Source organism: Rhineura floridana, chromosome 1 (assembly GCF_030035675.1).
Source record: "Rhineura floridana isolate rRhiFlo1 chromosome 1, rRhiFlo1.hap2, whole genome shotgun sequence".
Taxonomy (NCBI): Eukaryota; Metazoa; Chordata; class Lepidosauria; order Squamata; family Rhineuridae; genus Rhineura; species Rhineura floridana.
This window is the reverse complement of record NC_084480.1, coordinates 117476155-117496290: the sequence shown is the minus strand read 5'-3', so window position 1 is coordinate 117496290 and position 20136 is coordinate 117476155. Positions and strand designations below refer to the sequence as shown.

Here is a 20136-nt window from a genome sequence, read left to right as displayed (position 1 = left end):
ATAGGGTCACCATAATTCGTAATTTACTTGAAGGCACATAACAATGTATAGCATAATTTTGTGGTGATCATAATTCCTGTACAAGCATAAATATATAAAACAATTTTTAGTATTGCAGGGTAGAGAATAAGTCTTGTCAAGCATGTGGTCAACATGGCAAGAGGAAAATGTGGAAACAGATGACATGTATGAATAGTCAAGAAGCAAATGCACAGCGAGCAATGAGAAATGAACTTTTGCTATTTCTTTACACTGTCAGACTGACATTAAACCTCATTTATTAGAAAGTTCTCTCTATCCACTTTCTCCACTCCCTGCATAATTTCAGACACCTCTGTAATGGTCCCAAAATAGATCCTTGGGGGATCCCCACTGATGGCATCCCTCCACTGTGATCATGGGCTCTTTATTCCTGCTTTCTGTGTCCTGTCCTTTAACCAGCCATAATTTGTAAGGGGACATTATCCATGACTGCTCCAGAGGCTTCAGTGAGTGATTTTAGCAAAGGTTTTTTTGGAAGTTCAGGTACACAGTGACTAGCAGATCACCAGAACCCACATACATGTTGACATTCTCAAAGCATTCTGAAAGGTTAGTGAGACATGACTTACCTTTGCAGAGGCCATGTTTATTCTTCAGCAAGATTCACCCTTCCATATCCATTATAATTTTATCTTTAATAATGCTTTCCACCTATTTACCTGGAATAGACAATAAGCTAACTGGCCTGTAATTATCTGGATCACTTTTTTAAAATTAGCATTTATGTTGGTCACTTTTCAGTCTCTGGGACAGAGGCTGTAGTTAGGGACATGATACATATATATTCTTTAAGAAAATCATAATTTTCACTTTCCTGTTATGAAACAGCAGAACCTGGAGAGATAGCATATGTGGATGAAGATATGATATTCCTGACAAAGATAAGCATTTAGTACAGGTGGGGTTCATGAGAAGTACGAAGGTCAGGGCCAAACTACATGTAACATTAATCGCACAGTTCTGCCCTTGAGTACAAATGTTCTTACTTCCAAATATTCCTGGTGGGGGTGGGAGGCTGATCTGGAACAGGACCCTTGCACAGAGTATGGATCCCCTTGCTATGGTCATGATGCACATCATGCCCCATTGCACCTGTGATTTGCACTGCAAAAAAAAGCCTCATTTGTTGCAATACTTTTTGTAATACAAGTTGCAGATGTGTGGGGTGGGAATCTGGATCGTGGCCATAATCAGCAGCAAATAATCAAAGCTCTCTCCCCTCCATGCTATGATCCCAGTCCATATCGGGGGGCATATTGGCAATTTGTGAGGAAAAAACCCTGTACGTAAGAGCAGAACAATACAGTTAGGGGCACATGTAGTTTGTTCTCATATTCAGTTTTGCAGGACTATAGGATTGCTGGGTACAAGGAACTTGCGGTACAAGTGTCCCAGCTCCAAATGACACCTTATATCCTTCCAGGCCCTGACTACCCTTCCCAGGAGTAGAAATTCTTAAAGATACAACTCTTGGGCCTGAAGAGTAGCATTTTAGTATCTTCCCTTTACTTCCCACATTGAGGAGCAGGAGGTTTCTGGTGTGATGAGACTTGGTTCCTCAGAAGAGTGGGGTTCAGGAGGAGCTGACTCTGAGGGTTTGGGAATCTCCAGCTTAAGATTGGGTCTTGCTCCTCTTTTCAGCATGTGGGTGATGTGGAGTCACACAGCTTCTTCCCTTCCCCTCCCCCGTATCAAAGTCCTGGCTGTTGCTTAGGTCTGGAACTGTGACAAGCTCTTAACCAGCGTGTGGTGAGTAGGGATGGAAAGATCTGTCAATTTTAGCTTTCTCAGTTTCTCATTTTTCTAATCTTAAATTCAGTTGTCATTTCTGCAATAATTTATGATTAAAAAAAAATCCTCATGAAAATTCTTGAGCGTTTCAGTACAAATTTCCCCTAATAAACACATTTTTGTAGACAGTTTCAACTAATATACTCATTGCCTTGTACATATTTTTGCAAGCAATTTTTCATCATATAATGCCTTTTGTATGTTATTTTCGCTCATATATTCATTTTTATGCACCCTCTCCCCTAACGTATGCATTTGGTTGGCGAACTGCATTGCAAAATTTGATTAAGTGCAAATTTTTAAGGATGGCTGTGTTTCGGTTCTCGTATTGGAAAGTGCAAATTTGATGGATTCGGCTTGAAATGTGAACTGAATCAAATTTCTCACCCATCCCTAGTGGTGAGTGGAGGAAAGCAAATGGAAGGAGTACAGAGATAGTTGATCCAATCGCTGCTTCTGGAACAGACAGCGCAATTCTATCTAGGGTCAGCAGCAGTTTCCAAATAAATTTGGGCCCTGGTCTCAGTTCCAGGGAAATAAACACCAGTTTTGACTGCTCCGGTGGGAGGTTATTATTATTATTATTATTTATTACATTTGCATACCGCCCCATAGCTGAAGCTGTCTGGGTGGTTTACAACAAATAAAAACATTAAAAACAAATATTCAAATTTACAGATTTAAAAACAATTTAAAAACACATGCTTAAATGCCTGGGAGAAGAAGAAAGTCTTGACCTGGCACTGAAAAGATAACAGTGTTGGTGCCAGGCGCACCTTGTCAGAAAGTTCATTCCATAATTTGGGGGCCACCACTGAGAAGGCCCTCTCCATTGTTGCCAGACTCCCAGCTTCCCTCCGAGTAGGCACCTGGAAGAGGGCCTTGGATGTCGAGCATAGTGTACGGGTGGGTTCATGTTGGGAGAGGCATTCCATCAGGTATTGTGGTCCCAAGCCGTGTAAGGCTTTATAGGTTAAAACCAGCACTTTGAATTGAGCTCAGAAACATACAGACAGCCAATGCAAGTGGGCCAGAATTGGTTTTATATGTTCGGACTGTCTGGTCCCTGTTACCAATCTGGCTGCTGCATTTTGCACAAGTTGCAGTTTCCAAACAATCTTCAAAGACAGCCCCACGTAGAGTGCATTGCAGCAATCTAACTTGGAGGTTACCAGAGCATGGACAACTGAAGCCAGGTTATCCCTGTCCAGATAGGGGCATAGCTGGGCCACCAACCGACATTGGGAGAAGGCACTCCATGCCACCGAGGCTACCTGAGCCTCAAGTGACAGAGATGGTTCTAGGAGAACTCCTAAGCTACGAACCTGCTCCTGCAGGGGGAGTGCAACCCCATCCAGGACAGGTTGGACATCCACCATCCAGTAAGAAGAACCACCCACTAGCAGCATCTCAGTTTTGTCTGGATTGAACTTCAGTTTATTAGCCCTCATCCAGTCCATTGTCACAGCCAGACAGTGGTTCAGCACATTGACAGCCTCACCTGAAGAAGATGAAAAGGAGAAATAGAGCTGCGTGTCATCAGCATACTGATGGCGGCACAGTCCAAAGCTTTGGATGACCACACCCAATGGTTTCATGTAGATGTTGAACAGCATGGGGCACAGAACTGACCCCCGCAGAACCTCATACTGGAGAGTCCAGGGGGCCGAGCAATGCTCCCCAAGCACCACCTTCTAGAGCTGACCCGCCAAGTAGGAGTGGAACCACTGCCATGCAGTCCCTCCCACTCCCAACTCAGCCAGTCATCCCAGAAGGATACCATGGTCAATGGTACTGAAAGCTGCTGAGAGATCAAGGAGAATTATCAGAGTCACACTTTCCCTGTCTCTCTCCTGACAGAGGTCATCATACAGGGGTACCAAGGCTGTTTCCGTGCCAAAAATAGGGCAGCTTGACTCCAGCTGTTGTCTCATTGATGGATGGGGAATTCATTGGGTCGCTGGATAATACAGACATTGTGTCACAGCCTTTCATTAGAGTTTACTTCACTGGGGTTTGACCCCTCACCCCTGTCCTCCTCTTCAGACAAGAGGAACAGGATTCCAGATGCCATTATTCATCTTCTACAAATTATAGAATTATAGCCATAGAGCTGGTTCCCCCCCGGGGAGAGGTTCTCTGGAAATTATTACATTTTCTTTACCATTCCAAAGAAGGATGGCTCCTACAGGGTGGTCCTCGACCTGAAAAATCTGAACAAGTGTGTCTCCTACTACAAGTTTCATATGGAAACCTTAACATCCATTGAAGAGTTCCAGAGATGGGGGGGTTTTCTTAGCTCCATCGACTTAAAAGAAGCTTAACTACGTTTTCTGATATTTCCACCTCAGAGGCACTACCTCAGGTTCACAGTGGGAGAAGACCACTTCCAGTACAGGGCCATGCCCTTCAGTCTGTCGTTTGCCTCCAGGGTATTCACAAAGAGCAGTGTTCCTCAGACAGCAAGGGATTCACATGTATTTCTATTTGGACAACCTCTTAATTCGGTCCCCCTCTCTACAGAAGGCCTGGGACGATCTTTATATGACATTAGCATGCCTGAAAGATCATGGCTTCATAGTCAACCATGTCAAAAGCCAGTTAGCCCCATCTTGTCATATTGTGCCCTTGGGAGAGTCAATAGACATGGAACTAGTGATTATAGCCTTGTCACAGGACAGAGTGAACAAATTATGGTCAGCAATGCTATCCATCCTTCCTCTCCAGTCAATGGACCTTTTGCAACTGGCAGCAACATTAGGGTTAATGGTATCAATATTTCAGACAACCTTGTGGATATGGCATCACTCCCAACCAGTTCAGTGGGCATTACTTTCATTCGAGAATGACATTGCTGCTAGATGCCATCTTCAAGTGGAGCTTCCTTGGTTGGTTCATTGGTCCCTCCCGTGGTGGGTACGTGAACCCAACCTGCAGAAGAGCATTCCCCCTTGAGACCCTCCATGGACCACCATCACAACAGATGCTAGCATGACGGGCTGGGGAGCCATATTCCAGGGGCAGATAGTACAGGAGGAGGCTGAACTCCCTATCAACCTCCGGGAACTCCGAGCGATCCATCTGGCATGGTGGTGCTCGTCAGAATGGATAACATGACTGCCAAGGCCCACATGAATTAGCAGTGGAGACACAGTTGGCTCAACTTCAGTGGAAGGCCTCTGTGGGTGGAGATCCATCTGGAATCGATCACGACAGTATATCTGAAAGGGAAGGACAATGTACAAGCGGATTGGTTGAGTCAGGAACACGTACAACAAGGGGAATGGAAGCTTTACGCAGCAGTGTTTTGAGAGATTATGCCCTGATTTGGCAGAGTGGGGGTAGATCTGTTTGCCTCCCACATCAACTGTTAGATCAAGCGATTCTTCTTCCATTATGTGTCTCCATAAGTGGAGGCAGTAGATGCTCTTGTGTCCTCTTCACCCCCAGGGCACCTGTACGCCTTTTCTCCAGTTCCAATCATTTCCAAGGCTCTCCAAAAGATCCACAATGAGAGGGCAACAGTCCTCCTGGTGGCTCCATTTTTTGAGACCATGGTTCTCCGAGTTTCCAATCTCACAGTGGCACAATCTTGGAAAATTCCTCTCAGAAGAGACCTTCTGTTGCAAGGGAAATTCACCCATCCCAATCTCAGGTGGTTAGATCTTCATGTATGGAAGTTGAGAGGCAGAGATTATTGAAAAGCAGCATATCTTTGTTGGATACTATGATGGCGTCCTGAGTTGCCTCCACCATTCAGAATTATGAGGGTATGTGCAAAGATTTTTCTACTTTGTCCCCAAATAGGAAACTAATTCCTAGAAAGGCTGGCCTTAATGACATCCTGGCCTTATTGCAAGTTGGTCTGTCCAAGGGGCTCATACTCAACACCCTGAGGTGCCAAGCTTCAGCCTTGTCAACAATTCTGTCTAAATATCCAGAGAAACTGATTGGATCTCATCTGCATATTAAGCATTTTCTGCGTGGAACCACAATATCTGCTCCTCCTACCCAGCATCACTATCCAACTTGGGATTTACACAAGGTGCTAACTGCTCTTCAGAGGCCCCCTTTCGAACCACTCAGTACAGTGTTTTTCCATCTCCTTTAAAGTGGTGTTCCTTGTGGCTCTTACCTCTGCAGAAAGAGTATCTGAGTTGAATGCCTTGTCTGTTGATCAGAGCTGCTGTATTTTTCATAAGGATAGAGTTGTTCTCTGCGCTAACCCCTTCTTCCACCCTAAAGTTGTCTCTAATTTTCACTGTCAGCAGGAACTTGTCTTACCTTCTTTCTGTCCTCCTGTCCATCCCACAGAGATGGTGTAGCACTCCCTGGATGCGCGGAGGGCTCTAAAGGTTTGTATATCTAGAACTAAACCATTCCACCTAATGGATGTCATCTTTGTTTCTTTCCACTCAGCTTCGTTAAGGAAGAAAGTTTCTACTTCCACTCTATCCAGGTGGATTAAGGCATGCGTTGCCTTGGGATATACTTTTCCAAAATTAACATCTTCTAAAATAGTGGCACACTCCACCAGGGCATCTGCGACATCTGCAGCTGTTTCCCAAATGCTCTTAATGAGATCTGTAAAGCAGCAACTTGAGCTAGCCCTAACACTTTTATCAAACATTACAAAATAGATGCATATGTGTCAGCCGAGGCTGCCTTTAACAAACATCACAAAATAGATGCGTATGCATCAGCTGAGGCTGCCTTTGGGAGGAGATTGCTACAGCATGTTCTCCCAGGAAAGTAGCATCGTACAGGCCAGCTTCTTTCCCACCCTACATAGGTCAGCTTTGGTTATGTCCCACCTGAGATCATCTTTCATGCACAGGAGAAGAGACATTTGGTCTTACCATGAAATGGTCTTCTCTATGAATGTAAAGATGATCTCAGGGCAACTCCCTATGGGGTGCTGGGCTGCCAAGCTCTATTTTTCTTTTATTAGTAGAGAGTGTGTGAGTGCTGTTCTGTATCTTTTTCTTCGTGTTTTCCAGTTTGTCATTTTTCTTGTCTAGTTGGCTTGTCATCAAAGAACTGTGGCATGTAGCAAGGGAGAGCAGGAAGCCTCTGCAAATCGAACACCGCTCTTTTGGCCTTCAACCACTAGGTGGAGCTAGTTACCCACCTGAGATTATCTTTATATGCACAGAGAAGACTGTTTCACAGTGAGACCAAATGTCTCTTCTGGAAAGCATATTTTCCCCATCCCACCTACCTTTAGTGTCACACACGTGATTGCCTCAAGCAGAAAAATAGTACTCAGCAGAAGCAGTGTGATATTTCTCACCTGTGTAATGGATGGGGGTAGGCTTCCTATTGGAGGAAAGCTGAATATATAGCCAGGTTTTTTTTAATAGACAGGAGTTATGTATTGGAAAGGGAGAGCATATAACATCTTTTAAAAAACTTAATAACGAACAAGTTCACAAAATGATGGGGCATTCCTGGGATCGTGAGGTGGTATTGACGGTGGTGCCCTTAAAAAACAAAACTACTACATAGGAACATGAAACCTGCAGCAGGTAGTAAGTACATGTTCAACCTGTAATGATTTTTAAGAAATAAAAATAAAAGGTTTGTAAAAGTTGGAAGACAGCATTGGTAATCAGTGATGGAGCAGATTCTGGCTGCTACTGACCTATGACATTTGCACAGTTAGGGTACACACAGCACTTAAGATGAATGGGCTCTTTGAAAGATGATGAACAAGTATAAAAGAACCATGCAATGTCTGTGAAATTATTGCATAAATACATAGAGCAGAGGTTCCCAAACTGTGGTCCATGGATCACCAGTGGTTCACGAGCTTCATTCAGGTAGTCCGTGGTATGTCTGTGGATTTGTGGTTGAAGACGGGAGACAGTACATAATCACTTTAAATATTCATATTGATTTTAATGAAAGCAACCATTCATAAGCAATGAAGGCCCTTATTCAGAAGTATATTGCCTCTAACAGTGGAGGTAAAACATAGCCACCAGAGTTGACAGCCTTTCCTCAAATATACCTGAGCTTCTTTTAAAGCCTACGAAGTTGGCAGCCATCACTGTCTCTTGTGGGAGCGAATTCCATAGTTTAACTATGAGCTGTGTGAAGAAGTTCTTTCTGTTGTGTGTTCTGAAACATCCAGCATTCAGTTTCATTGAATGCCCCAGGTTCTAGTGTTAAGAGAGAGGGAGAAAAACTTTCCTCTGGCAGCTTTCTCCACACCATGCTGTGGTGCTTTGCACTGAGATCGAGAATGAGAGGTCAAACTGCTTTGTAGAAATGAAGAGTAAAAGGCAGCATTCTCCCCTGCCCTACCCTGCCCACCTGGAGGGTACTGTCTTTTACGTTTTACAGAACAATGGGTGATGAATAAAAGGCAGTGCTTACCCCCATCCCAGGTCCTCTTCACCTATTCTGAGGCTTCAGTCCCAATGAGACCATGTGATGCTGCAGAGCTCCTCACAGCTTGCATATTGCTCCCTGCAAGAGCTTGAGAGTCCTGTGGGAGTTGCTCTACTACTGAGAACAACTTCTGTGGATGGGTGAACAGGCAGGGATGAGCTGGCTATCACCATGTCTGTTCCTTGTTTCAACAGACATTCTGGATGTGGGCCAGCTGAGGAAACATAAATCTGTTGCTTCATCCTCATTCTTTGCACCCCTTGGACAGACTGGTTCTCTCCAAGCCTAGCAGGCCATATGTTGGCAGAGTTCCCAATCAAGTGACAGAGCCACTAGAGCAGGTTAAACCTGCAAATTGAGCCAGGAATTCCCCTCCTTGACAGTAGATTCTCTTTTATATAAAAATCTTTATACCACATTTTGAGTGAGTAAAGCCTTGTCTGAAAAAGCTCATAGGAGTGTGTTTTCAGCATTCTCCAACATTTCCAGTTCTTCCATTGGAAAAAAACTGAAGTAAGGTCATTTCAGAATATAAGAAGATCTCTGCTGGATCTTGTGGTACCAGATCTCCGGGTTTTGGCCAGAGTCTCCAGGTTTTGTGGGGCCCCTCTGGCTCTCCGGCTAGCACCCCTTAATCTCTGGACTCTCAGCTTCAATTTAAAAAAACAATTAAGCTTCTGGGTGGTCTGGTTCCCGAGATATACACTAAAACGTCAGCCACCCCCACGACTGTTTAATCTATTTAACTGATATGACACTGAAGTTGGTTCCTAGTTCCCAGTTTCTTATTTGCTTGAAAGTTCAAAACACTAAAAAAGAAAACATGTTGACAACTAAAGCAACTTCAAACCAAACTTAACATGTCTCTGAACCCCAAAATGTATGTTGGGCTACCCTGTATGATATATCACTGTGATCAGGGGACTCTCCCCGTGATGAATAACAATACATTTATGCAATCAAAACCATCAGGCTTCTGATATTATCATAAATACATAATGATGTCATAAAATCATAAAAAATAAGTAACTGGGGGTGCCCACCCCAAAATCTGCTCTGGGCCAGGACAAATCATATACCCAGGAAAGGGGAGGGTGTCCTCTACGAGATGCCACTGTGTCCCTCCTGGCCCAGAGCTTCTGCTGGGCGCAGGGGGAGGATGAGGGCATCTATGCAAAATCAAAGCAGACCAAAACATACAGGAAAAAATAAGTAACGGGGGTGCCCACCCCAAAATCTGCTCTGGGCTAGGACAAATAATATACCCCAGGAAAGGGGAGGGTGTCCTTTACGAGATGCCACTGCATCCCTCCTGGCCCAGAGCTTCTGTTGGGCGCAGGGGGAAGATGAGGGCATCTATGCAAAATCAAAGCAGACCAAAACATACAGGAAAAAATAAGTAACTGGGGATGCCCACCCCAAAATCTGCTCTGGGACAGGACAAATCATATTCCCCAGGAAAGGGGAAGGTGTCCTCTTTGAGATGCCACTGCATCCTATCCGGCCCAGAGCTTCTGCTGGGCACCGGGCATGCACGGGTGCATCAATGCAAAATTAAAATGGACAGAAACACGTAGAAAAAAATAAGTAACTGGCGGTACCCACCCCGAAATCTGCTCTGGGACAGCACAAATCATATACCCCAGGAAAGGGGAGGGTGTCCTCTATGAGATGCCACTGCGTCTTGCCTGGTCCAGAGCTTCTGCTGGGCACAGGGCACAGAAGAGGACATCTATACAAAATCAAAGCAGAAAAAGACATACAGGAAGAATAAGTAATTGGGGGTGCCCACCCCAAAATCTGCTCTGGGCCAGGACAAATCATACACCCCATGAAAGGGGAGGGTGTCCTCTATGAGATGCCACTGCATCCCGCCTGGCCCAGAGCTTCTGCTGGGTGCAGGGGAAGGATGAGGGCATCTATGCAGACAGAAGGAGAAGAGAATCTTCTTACTCATTTCTCAGACCTCTTTCTGAAGTGAAGGGTCAAATCTGTAAAGAAGTTTGGAGCAGCCACATTAAAAGATAAGGGCAGGGCATTCCAGGCAGGGGGTTGACAACCCTGCTTGGAGATGGATGTCTTTGCAGAGGATCCCTAGTCAAGCTTTACCAACAGCACAATCCAAACTATCTACTCAGAAGTAAGTCCTGTTGAGTTCAATGGGGGCTTAGTCCCTTAGTACTTATGTCTAGAATTACAGCCTTTAGGGCCATCCATCTTTACTCCCAAATGCTCCCATCTAACATCTCCACAACACTAGGCTCCTTTCTTCCTACAGTGACCTTCTGGTGACTGGCCTGGCCTGAAGGCACTTAAACCCTTCTTGCCGAAAGCAAGTAGGCTAGATTAAATGTTCCCTACCCAGGCTCCATCTTTTAGCTAAGATGTCTAGCTTAATTTCCAGTCAGATTTTTTTTAATTGTACACTCCAAGCAACTGTGATTGATGCTTAATGTATCATGCTTAATGACATCACTTGGGCCTGCCCTGTGACATCACTTGGGCCCGCCCCTAAAATCTCAGGTTTTGGGATGCTTCTGACCTGGCAACCCTAACTGGATCAGAAAAAGAGCCATCTATTGTTTTATGATTTATTTATTTATTAGATTTATATCCTGCCCTTTCTCCCAGTAGGAGCCCAGGGTGGCAAACAAAAACACTAAATACACTTTCATATATCATAAAAACAGACTTTAAAATATATTGAAACAAAACAACCATTGAAAACACATTAAAACAAAATATCTTTAAAACATTTTTTTAAAAGCTTTGAAAACATCTATTTTTTAAAAAAGGGTTTAAAAACATATTAAAAAGCAATTCCTAGTCCAGCATCCTGTCTTTTGAGGCCTTGGCAGAAACAATGTATTTGGATAGTTTTGCAGACAAAATTGTGTAGAAACAAGGCGGGAAGAGCAGATTGTCAAGAAGCTTTAGCATGACTGTATCAGTTCACATAAAGAGAAAACAGCTAATCGGTCAACAGTGCTATTAAACCACAATGTCAGTAATGCAGTTATTATTATTGCAAAACTAATGTGTACTGTTTGTGAAGGAAACCTAGATGTGACATGGGAGATTCATAACTGGATCTTGCAACATCTTACTCTTTCATTAAAACAACCACAGGGGAGAGTATAGATATTCATCTCCCATCACACAATCTCTCGACTTAATTGCCCCCCAAAGCTGCTGTAAGCCTTAGAGGAAGAGAGAGACTGCTACTTATCCCTGTTGTTTTCCTATATGATTAATACCAGGTTTGAGAGGGAGCAGTTTACATCAAGGAAATGATATGAGGGAAGGGTTGTTGTTGCCACCCAAAATGGTATGGGCCATATTAGGAGATCTGGTGGGCCTAATTAGGACCATGGGCTGAAGGTTCCCCACTGCTGTGCTAAACCATAGTTTACCATGACAATAATGAGACGCTGTGAACCTATGCTTGCACACTCTCCTCACAGCCAAACTAGAGGAAATTGGAAGCTTTTCTACTGTTTCGCATGTCATCCAAATCCTAAACTGGTTATCGGTAACTATGGTTTGTTTGAAACAAGCTAAAATTAAGTTTAAGCACAATGTGTCTTTTTTGTATGGCATGACAAGCTGCCAAAATCCCTTCAGTTGCACTGGAGGAGGAGAGGAGCTTGTTGGAGGAGGAGGGGAGTGCATGCAAACCTAATGCTCGGTGCATCACATTCTCATCATGCTGAGCTGTGGTTTAATGTGACATCTGAACCAGGTTATTAGGTGATTGAATACTCCCATAGTCCAGCTCAGCCCTCTGCTTAGGGTCTTATTATTTTTGTTGGCTTAAAGGTAGAAGATGATTTTGGACTGTAATTTTAGATTGAAAAGTTATTGATTTCATGTTTTTATAAGCAAGTATTGTTCTTGCTGAAAGTAGATAGTACCCATTTTCAGAATAAATATAATTTCAGTCCTGTAATCAGAAAGAACTGATTTCACTGTATTTATTTAAGTTTATAAAAATACTAATTCCTAGGCTGGTCTCTGAAGATGTTAGAACTTCACAGTGGTGACATAATGTATGAGACTGAAGCAAGAATGATATCATAGTAATGGAGTCTAAAATTAGGTGGTATTTATGCACAGTGAGTAATGTGTTTAGTAATACTGTGTTCACTGTGTAAAAAGAAGTAGGTTTTAAAAATTATATTATGTAATTATTTTCCAGCTTCAAGATGAAAGAGTCAGTCATTACGGACTGTAATTTTAAAAACTCTCCCTGTTGGACAATTCTTTGTTAATCCTTGGCATATTTTTGTAATTGGCACATGAAATCATTAAGAAGATACCATCTATCCACTAAAATGATACCAAGAGAAGCCCCCTTCCCCCTTTGGACATTAATGCCTTGTGTTAACAAGATCAGGCATGGCAAGGCTACAAGACAGCTGGGTAGAGGATTTTTTATATCACTGTTCCCTTTGTACTTCCAACAGCCTCTTCCACTGAGAATTCAGAGAGCTACAAGATGCAGGATGCTGTCTGCATAGTAAGACCAATAAGACTCAAGTGTGCACGTGATGCTCTAGTGAAAACTTCAGGAGATATTTTAAATGTTGCCCAATTTTGTTATGTATACCCCACTTAGAACATTTCTTGAAAGGCAGGATATGAATATAGTAATAAAAATAATATTTTGTGTTGAAAATGTGTTGGATAAGAATATTTACAAATCAAAACTTTATAATTAAATATGCTATTCCAGTGTAGCATAATGGATCTTTGGACTGAATAAGCTACATAAATAAAACTCTTACTTAATGTTGCCCCCTCTTATCAGGAAGAATATATGAACCACCAATAATTGGAAATGAATGAGATGGATCACTTGCTTTAATTCTTCTATTAGTTCTATATACAATAATCCTTGTGACAATGTACCTTTTGAAATTAGTCCAATATCCTGTTTGGTGTCAGGGTGGAGGAAGAGTTTCAAGTGAGGTTGTGTAACAGAAAAATTTCTGACTTGGGGAGCAATTCCCTTGGAAAAAAGGATACTAAAGTAGCCCAGGGAGGAGGAAAACAACCAAAGTCACATTTGTGGTGTTATATGGCCAAATAACAACTTTAATGGTAGCTAGGGTTGCCAGGTCTCCAGTTTTCACCCAGAGATTTTGGGGGGCAGGTACTCCCTAGGTGAGTCACCCCAGTCTCTGGACTCTTTATCATATTTTTTTTAAAAAATTAGTTCCTAGGTGATCTGGTTCAAGAAATATACACCAAAATGTCAGCCGCCCTGCAACTACTGTTAAATGAGCTAATAGCTGGCTGCTTGAATCCCTGTCCTTTCAGGTTTTAGTCAATAAGTGAAGTCAGGGTAGTGATTGATGCGGGATTTCTTGACCTTCAAGCAATAGCTAGAATCCATTGCAAGGTGAGAAAACAGCTTTCCTTTCCTGCTTATCTGCACATCACAAGTTGAATAAGTTTATAGGTTTCAGCAGCAGTAAGAGTGCTTTTTTCTCTGTGTGCATATACTGCACAATAATTGAGATTTAGAACAAGATCACAGCAGGATCTTGGTAGGTATGCACAGTAAACAATTCAGTTATGATTATAATAAAAGTGTGCATGCAGGGTTTTTTAATTACTTGCAAAACAGCATACATCTTATCTTTCAAATAATTTTGAACAGAAATTAGAAATGTACAGGCATCTTATGATGTCATTATAATGTGTTATACTTTTCTAATTATAAGGAGTCAAACAAGTTTATATTTTCCTGAGCTGTTGAAGAGGGCAGATTATTTGTGTAATTCATAGCCTGTTTTGAAAACCTTCCCAATATGAAACTTTAGTCCTATACCCACTTTTCTGGATGTAAAGCTGCAATGCTAATCCCACATACCGGGAGTAAACCTCATTGAATTAAACAGAATGTAGTTTTGAGTAGACATGGTTAGGATTGTGCTGTAAATCAGTGGGGCTTTTGAATGAACATAGCAAAGGATTGTGTTACAAATCTTTCTCTCCCCTCCGGTCCTATTTTTTTCCCCCAGCAATTGGGCAGGTCTTACTTAGGTGTCACTGCTTTTACTTAGCAGGAAACTAATACTGATTTTTTTTAAAAAAAAAATGTTCTGCAGTGACCAGCTGGTTTTGACAATAAACTATTATATGGGGTGTATGTATTTTTACATCTCGTGTGTGTGTGTGTGTATATAGAGTCTTTCCAATAACCCTATGAGGTAGGGTTGCCGACTGGAAACTGAGGCAGCTCACAAGAAGAAATAAATCCATTTAAAATACAATAACCATAAAAACAAGTGTAAAACAGCGTAAAGTGGCATGATTCTGAATTTTGGGTTGAGTGAGTGAAATTGCTTATCACTTGAGGTTGCAGTCCTGTGCACACTTCCCTGTTTGAGTAAGCCCCACTGAATACATTGGGACTTGTTTCTGAGTAAACATGCACAGGATTGTACAATAAATATTTTTATGGCTTGTGTAAATAATAAACATCTTTGACAGTGAAGCTTATATAAATATTTCTTCATACTATGTCTCGATAAGTATTTGATTTCATGCTATGGTTGTACATCATTATTTCTTCTACATTTAAATGTGCTCTTCTTCCTTGGGGTGGTCATGATCCCCCTTGGTTGTTTTCACCCTGAGGGGAAGATTAGGTTGAGATGGTGAGTAGCCCATGGTCACCCAGTAAACATTGTAGGTGATTTCCATTTTAAAAAATCAATAAAATCATTTATATGTAGATAAAGCTTATGAAGTAATGCAGATCCACACAATACATTTAAAGCACATCCAACTCGCATTTAAAGTGTGTGACTGAAGAATCCTGGAAAGTGTAGTTTTCCCCACACAGTTCTAGTTCCCACCACCCTTAACAAACTACAGTTCCCATGATTCTGTGGTGGGCTTCATGTGCTTCAAATGTGCGTTGAATGTGCTTTAAATGAATGGTGTGGATCTACCCTAGATATGCTGTGCATTCATGAGTGAATTGAAAAAAGATATTTTTTAAACAGGAGAAGGCTGTAGCTCAGTGGTAGGGCACATGCTTTGCATTCAAAGATCCAAAATTCAATCTCTGGAAAAGACTATTGCCTGGAATCCTAGAGAGCCAATGCTAGTCCATGTCATCAGTACTGAGCTAAATGGTACCAATGGCCTGTGTCGGTATAAGGTAGATTCCTTTGTTTCTAAAAGACGAAAGAGACCCAAGGGCCACAGTGACTCCAACATTTATTTATGTATTTTATTTACAACATTTATATACTGCTTTATTGTAAAAAAAAACCTCAAATCAGTTTACAGAAGTAATTAAAACGATAAAACTATTGGCAAAAGCAGTTAAAGACAGGTATTTAAAACATTCAAAATAATAAAACCAACAATAAATTAAAAAAACAGATATAAAATATAATAGCTTCTACGTGCCTGGGTAGGTTTGCCTGAACAAAAATGCTTTTAGCAGGTGCCAGAAAGAGTACAATGAAAGTACCTGCCTAATGGAAATAGGCAGGGAATTCCAAAGTGTAGGTGTGGCCACACGGAAAGATCAATTTCTTACAAGAGCAGAATAAGTATTAACATGGAAAGCATAGCTTGAACTTGGCCTGGTAGGAAATTGGCCACCAATGCAGATTTCAGAGCAGAGGTAGTATGTGCTGACAGGGTCTCACTCATGCCAGCCATCGTGCTGCAGCATTCTGCACTAACTGCAGCCTCTGGGGCAGGTTGTGCTGCATGGGGATTTCTGTGAGCTTGGCTGACTGGCTGCCAGGATTAGTTTTGGTTTTTTGGTTAGGAACTCTGACTAGTTGTGGGATGCTGAGTTTTCTGTCTTACTCATAGGAATCTTATTGTGGTTGATATGGTATTGCATTTAGGAAATCATCACTGTCTTTTTTTTTTCTATTTGCATTCAATTTACTTCTGACCTCACTCCCTTGTATCCATAGAAGCAACAACAGTGGTTCCATGCACTCAGCTCAACCCCATTAAACCAGAGCTTGGAAGATTACTTTTAAAAAGTAATAAATTACAGTTACAGTTACATGGCCTGAAAAAGTAGTAATTGCTGTTACAATTACAATTGCTCTGAAAGTAACCGATTACTTTATTTTTCTCAAAAGTAATCACTACAGTTACATTTCAGTTACTTAAAAAAACACATACAAGGTGCTGGCCTTGGCTGCTGCACATCTAAGTAGCCTAAAACAACATTAAAAATAAGCACACACACAGAGGGTAGTAGAATAAAGTTTATTATCCGTAAGATTAACAGAATGGCATAACAGAATCTCACATCCCCCCACCCCACCCCCAGCAATGATGAAACCCCAACACACATATTTTACAGAAGCCCAATTTGAAGCACATGCTTTTTATTCACAAATCAGAGGAGCAGAAGACTTCCCCTGCTCCCCCCCCAAGTAATGCGCAAAAGTAATGCTGGAAACATTACAATTACTCCTTAAAAGTAATGAAGTTACTACTCATTCTATTACCAGCAAAATGTAATAAAGTTACTCGTTACTCAAAAAGTAATAAATTACAAGTAATTTGTTACTTGTAACTAGTTACTTCCAAGCTCTGCATTAAACCCATTGATGATGCACTTTGTTGGTTGCATGATGGTTTGTTTCTTGCCCAATAGTGGTAGAAGAGAGTTCACATACTGGGAAGTGTGGCTGCAATTGCTGTTGTTCCCAATCTACTGCCTGTGAAGGTAGACCAAACCGTGTAGGTTTTCTCTCTGTCAGTTATTACTTACTGGAATTGGGTGGCCTGTCGAAGTGAGTTTATAGCAGCCCTCAGGGTAGACAAGAAAGGGTAGAGAATCTTCATACACATTTCTCAAACCTGTCTCTACAGTGGTCAAGTCTGTAACGAAGTTTAGAGCAGCCACGTTACAAGGCAGGGGCAGGACATTCCAGGCAGGGGGTTGCCAACCCTGCTTTGATTTCGATATATTTGCAGAGGATCCCTAGTCAAGGCTTACCAACAGCACAATCCTAACCATATCTACTCAGATGTATGTCCTATTGGATTTTATGGAGTGTAGTCCCTTAGTAAGTGTTTAGAATTGCAACCTTTAGGGGCATCCATCTTTACTCCTGAGTGCTCCCATCTAACATCTCTGCCACACTAGGCTCCCTTCTTCCTTCAGTGGCCTTCTGATGACTGGCCTGGCCTTGGGGCACTTAAACTCTTCTTGCCAGAAGCAAGTAGGCTAGCTTAAATGTTCCCTATCCGGGTTCCCTAAAGCAGGTGAGAAAGTATGAACCCAGATGGACCTGGGAACACCCTCTTTTAGTTATGATTTCTATCCTTAAATTCCAGTCAGAGATTTTTTTTAATAGTATGCTCGAAGCAACTGTGGTTGATGCTTAATGTATCATGCTGCCCTATAACCTTATTACGCATAGTTGTAAAAATACGTTCTTACATGTGTGCACCTGAAAGACAATCATAGAACTCCAGGCTATGGTATCTGTAACAGAGTATCTCATTTGTGAAGTTCTTAGAATTACTCCTCTTTTTTTAGAGCATTTGAACTAAGTTCATTAGAAGTGAAAAGCAGTCTAGGTCACACAGCAATGCATTATCCTATTCTGCCTTTAAATACAAAAGCAAACAAATCCCAGATTACTTGTGTCATTAGGTATTTTTTCATGAAGCAGTATTAATCTAAACATCTCTAGCCTAAGACAATCAATACATACATTGCAATCGATGCATTTATAAGCACTTGCTTTTGAAGCTGACTGCTATGTATACAGACTCTCTCTCTGAATTTCTGGCAGTTAAAATAGTTTAATGAAATATTTGTCTAAAGTGCTAATAATGTGCCATCATTGTTCCCACTCCCACTTATTTTTAGTTATTTTTACTTTGTAAACACATCCACTGCTGACTGACTGCTTCTTACTTTTTTGTTGATATTTTTGCTGTTTATATTTTTGTTGTACCCGAAATGTTTTTCATGTCTGACTCTGGTTCATATGTTCTGATAGTGTATTTTATAATGTATTTTAAATGTTATAACACTTATGTTATCAAAATGAATTCCTTGTTTGGATTGTTATATTGTGTTTGAATAGTCATTGGACTGATATTATAATGTTAGATATGCATTTTTTCTTTTGTGTTGTGAACCACTTTGGGCACATTTGTGTAGAAAGGCAACATAAAATATAATAAATAAATAATTAATGAATCCACAAGTTTAATGCATGTTCTAGAGTTCTTCCAACAGGGGAATATATCAGATCCATCAATCTGGTGTGGGACTTCGAATGTTGGTGCTTTCACATTGTATTATTGAATGTGAGTTTGTAAACTTCATATATAAGGGCAGAGTTATACCTTATCTTGGCAAACCCACATAGTCCTAGCTTATCTCCCATACTCTTTAACATCTGGATGAAGCCCCTGGATGAAGTCATCTGGTGATTTGGAGTGAAGTGCCATCTATATTTTTATGACACTCTGCTCTTCACTTCTCCTTGTCGGGTGAGGCTGTGAAGATGTTGAACTAGTGCCTTGATATGGTAATGGGATGGAAAGGCAATAAACTGAAGCTTAATCCTGTTGAGATGAAAGAAGTATGGACAGTTGGTTTTCAGATGCAGAAAGTTGGTGTTCAGCTGGTTCTGGATGGGTTGCCGTTCCTCTGAGACATAGCTTGGGGGTACTTTTAGATGAAGATTTGTCATTAGAGACTGAGGTAGCCTTGATGGCATAGGAGTGCCTTTTATTAACTTCACTTGGTTTGCTTGCTATGGCCATTTCTGGACAGGAAGAGCCTGGCCACGGTGATCTGTCTACTACGGTGTGTTATAGTGGGGCTTGAAGATCACTTGGAATCCTCAATTGGTACACAATATAGCTGTCAGGAATTTGATTGCTATGGCCACATATATGCATGTTATAAGAATTTTAAAATAACAATTGACTGTTTATTTGCTGCCAGGCCCAATTCAAGGTGGTGGTACCACTGTCCAAGTGAAAGTCTGCTTACTTAACCTGGATATCACCTCTGACCATCAAGAGTTTAAACTTTAGTATATCTATTTTCAGCTTACTAACAATGTATTTTTACTAATTTGCAGGAGAACTTTGAAGATGCCTTTGAAAACATCCCAGTGTAAGTATAATTTTTTAAAAATCTCATTATCCTAATGGAGATGATGAGAGGAAAGGCAGAAACAAGAAGTATAACACTTAATGTAGTGTTACCCTTTTTGTTTTTCCTCCATCACCTACTTCCAGCACTGCTTCTCCTTAACTCCTGACGTTCCTACAGTTTGGTTCCTTCTTCTGTATCTGTTATGTTATGTTATGGTTTGTTTCTGTGCTGCCTTTTGGCCGAAAAGGCCCCCAAGGCAGCTCATAAGGAATATGCCCAAATACAAGTAAGAAAAAAAATTACAAAAATTTAAAACAACAAAATCTTAACATTGTACAAATGCAACAACAACAAAAAGCCAAATACATTCATCTTCCTGCTAAAGGACAGTCCCCCAAAAGATGTCAGAAAGAGTGCAGGTGAGGGGGCAAGGCAGGTGGAAATGCTTGCCTCTTGATGGTCCCAACACAATCTCACCCTTGCCGCAACACCTTTCAAACAGCAGCTCTTCCTTATAAGGGTCCAGGCAGAGGGGTGGCACTCTAACTATGACATGGCACCAGACCATCTCATCATAAGCATCCTTAGTTGAGTTGGTTTCAGTACCTGATGCACAAAAGCATCCATGGGGGATTTGAGGGGGGTGTCTGCCTTGGTGGTCATGGAGAGGAAGCCAAAGCCCATCCACACGTTGAACCATTTACAGATCCCAGCACCATGCAGGAGCGACTACTTTCCTCATCTGGCCTAGATAAGTTTCCTGTGGACTCTTCTCGCCT

The 20136-nt window shown here is 41.6% G+C and overlaps 1 protein-coding gene across 2 annotated transcripts in view; it reads left to right on the top strand.

The window, feature by feature from the left end:
• TTC39B (tetratricopeptide repeat domain 39B) overlaps positions 1 to 20136 on the top strand; it is an 84978-nt gene that overhangs the window by 20364 nt on the left and 44478 nt on the right. For both annotated transcript variants that reach the window (XM_061630245.1, XM_061630254.1), the window contains exon 2: positions 19341 to 19375. In XM_061630245.1, the coding sequence (XP_061486229.1) occupies positions 19341 to 19375 (35 nt within the window). The remainder of the gene's footprint in view (positions 1 to 19340; positions 19376 to 20136) is intronic.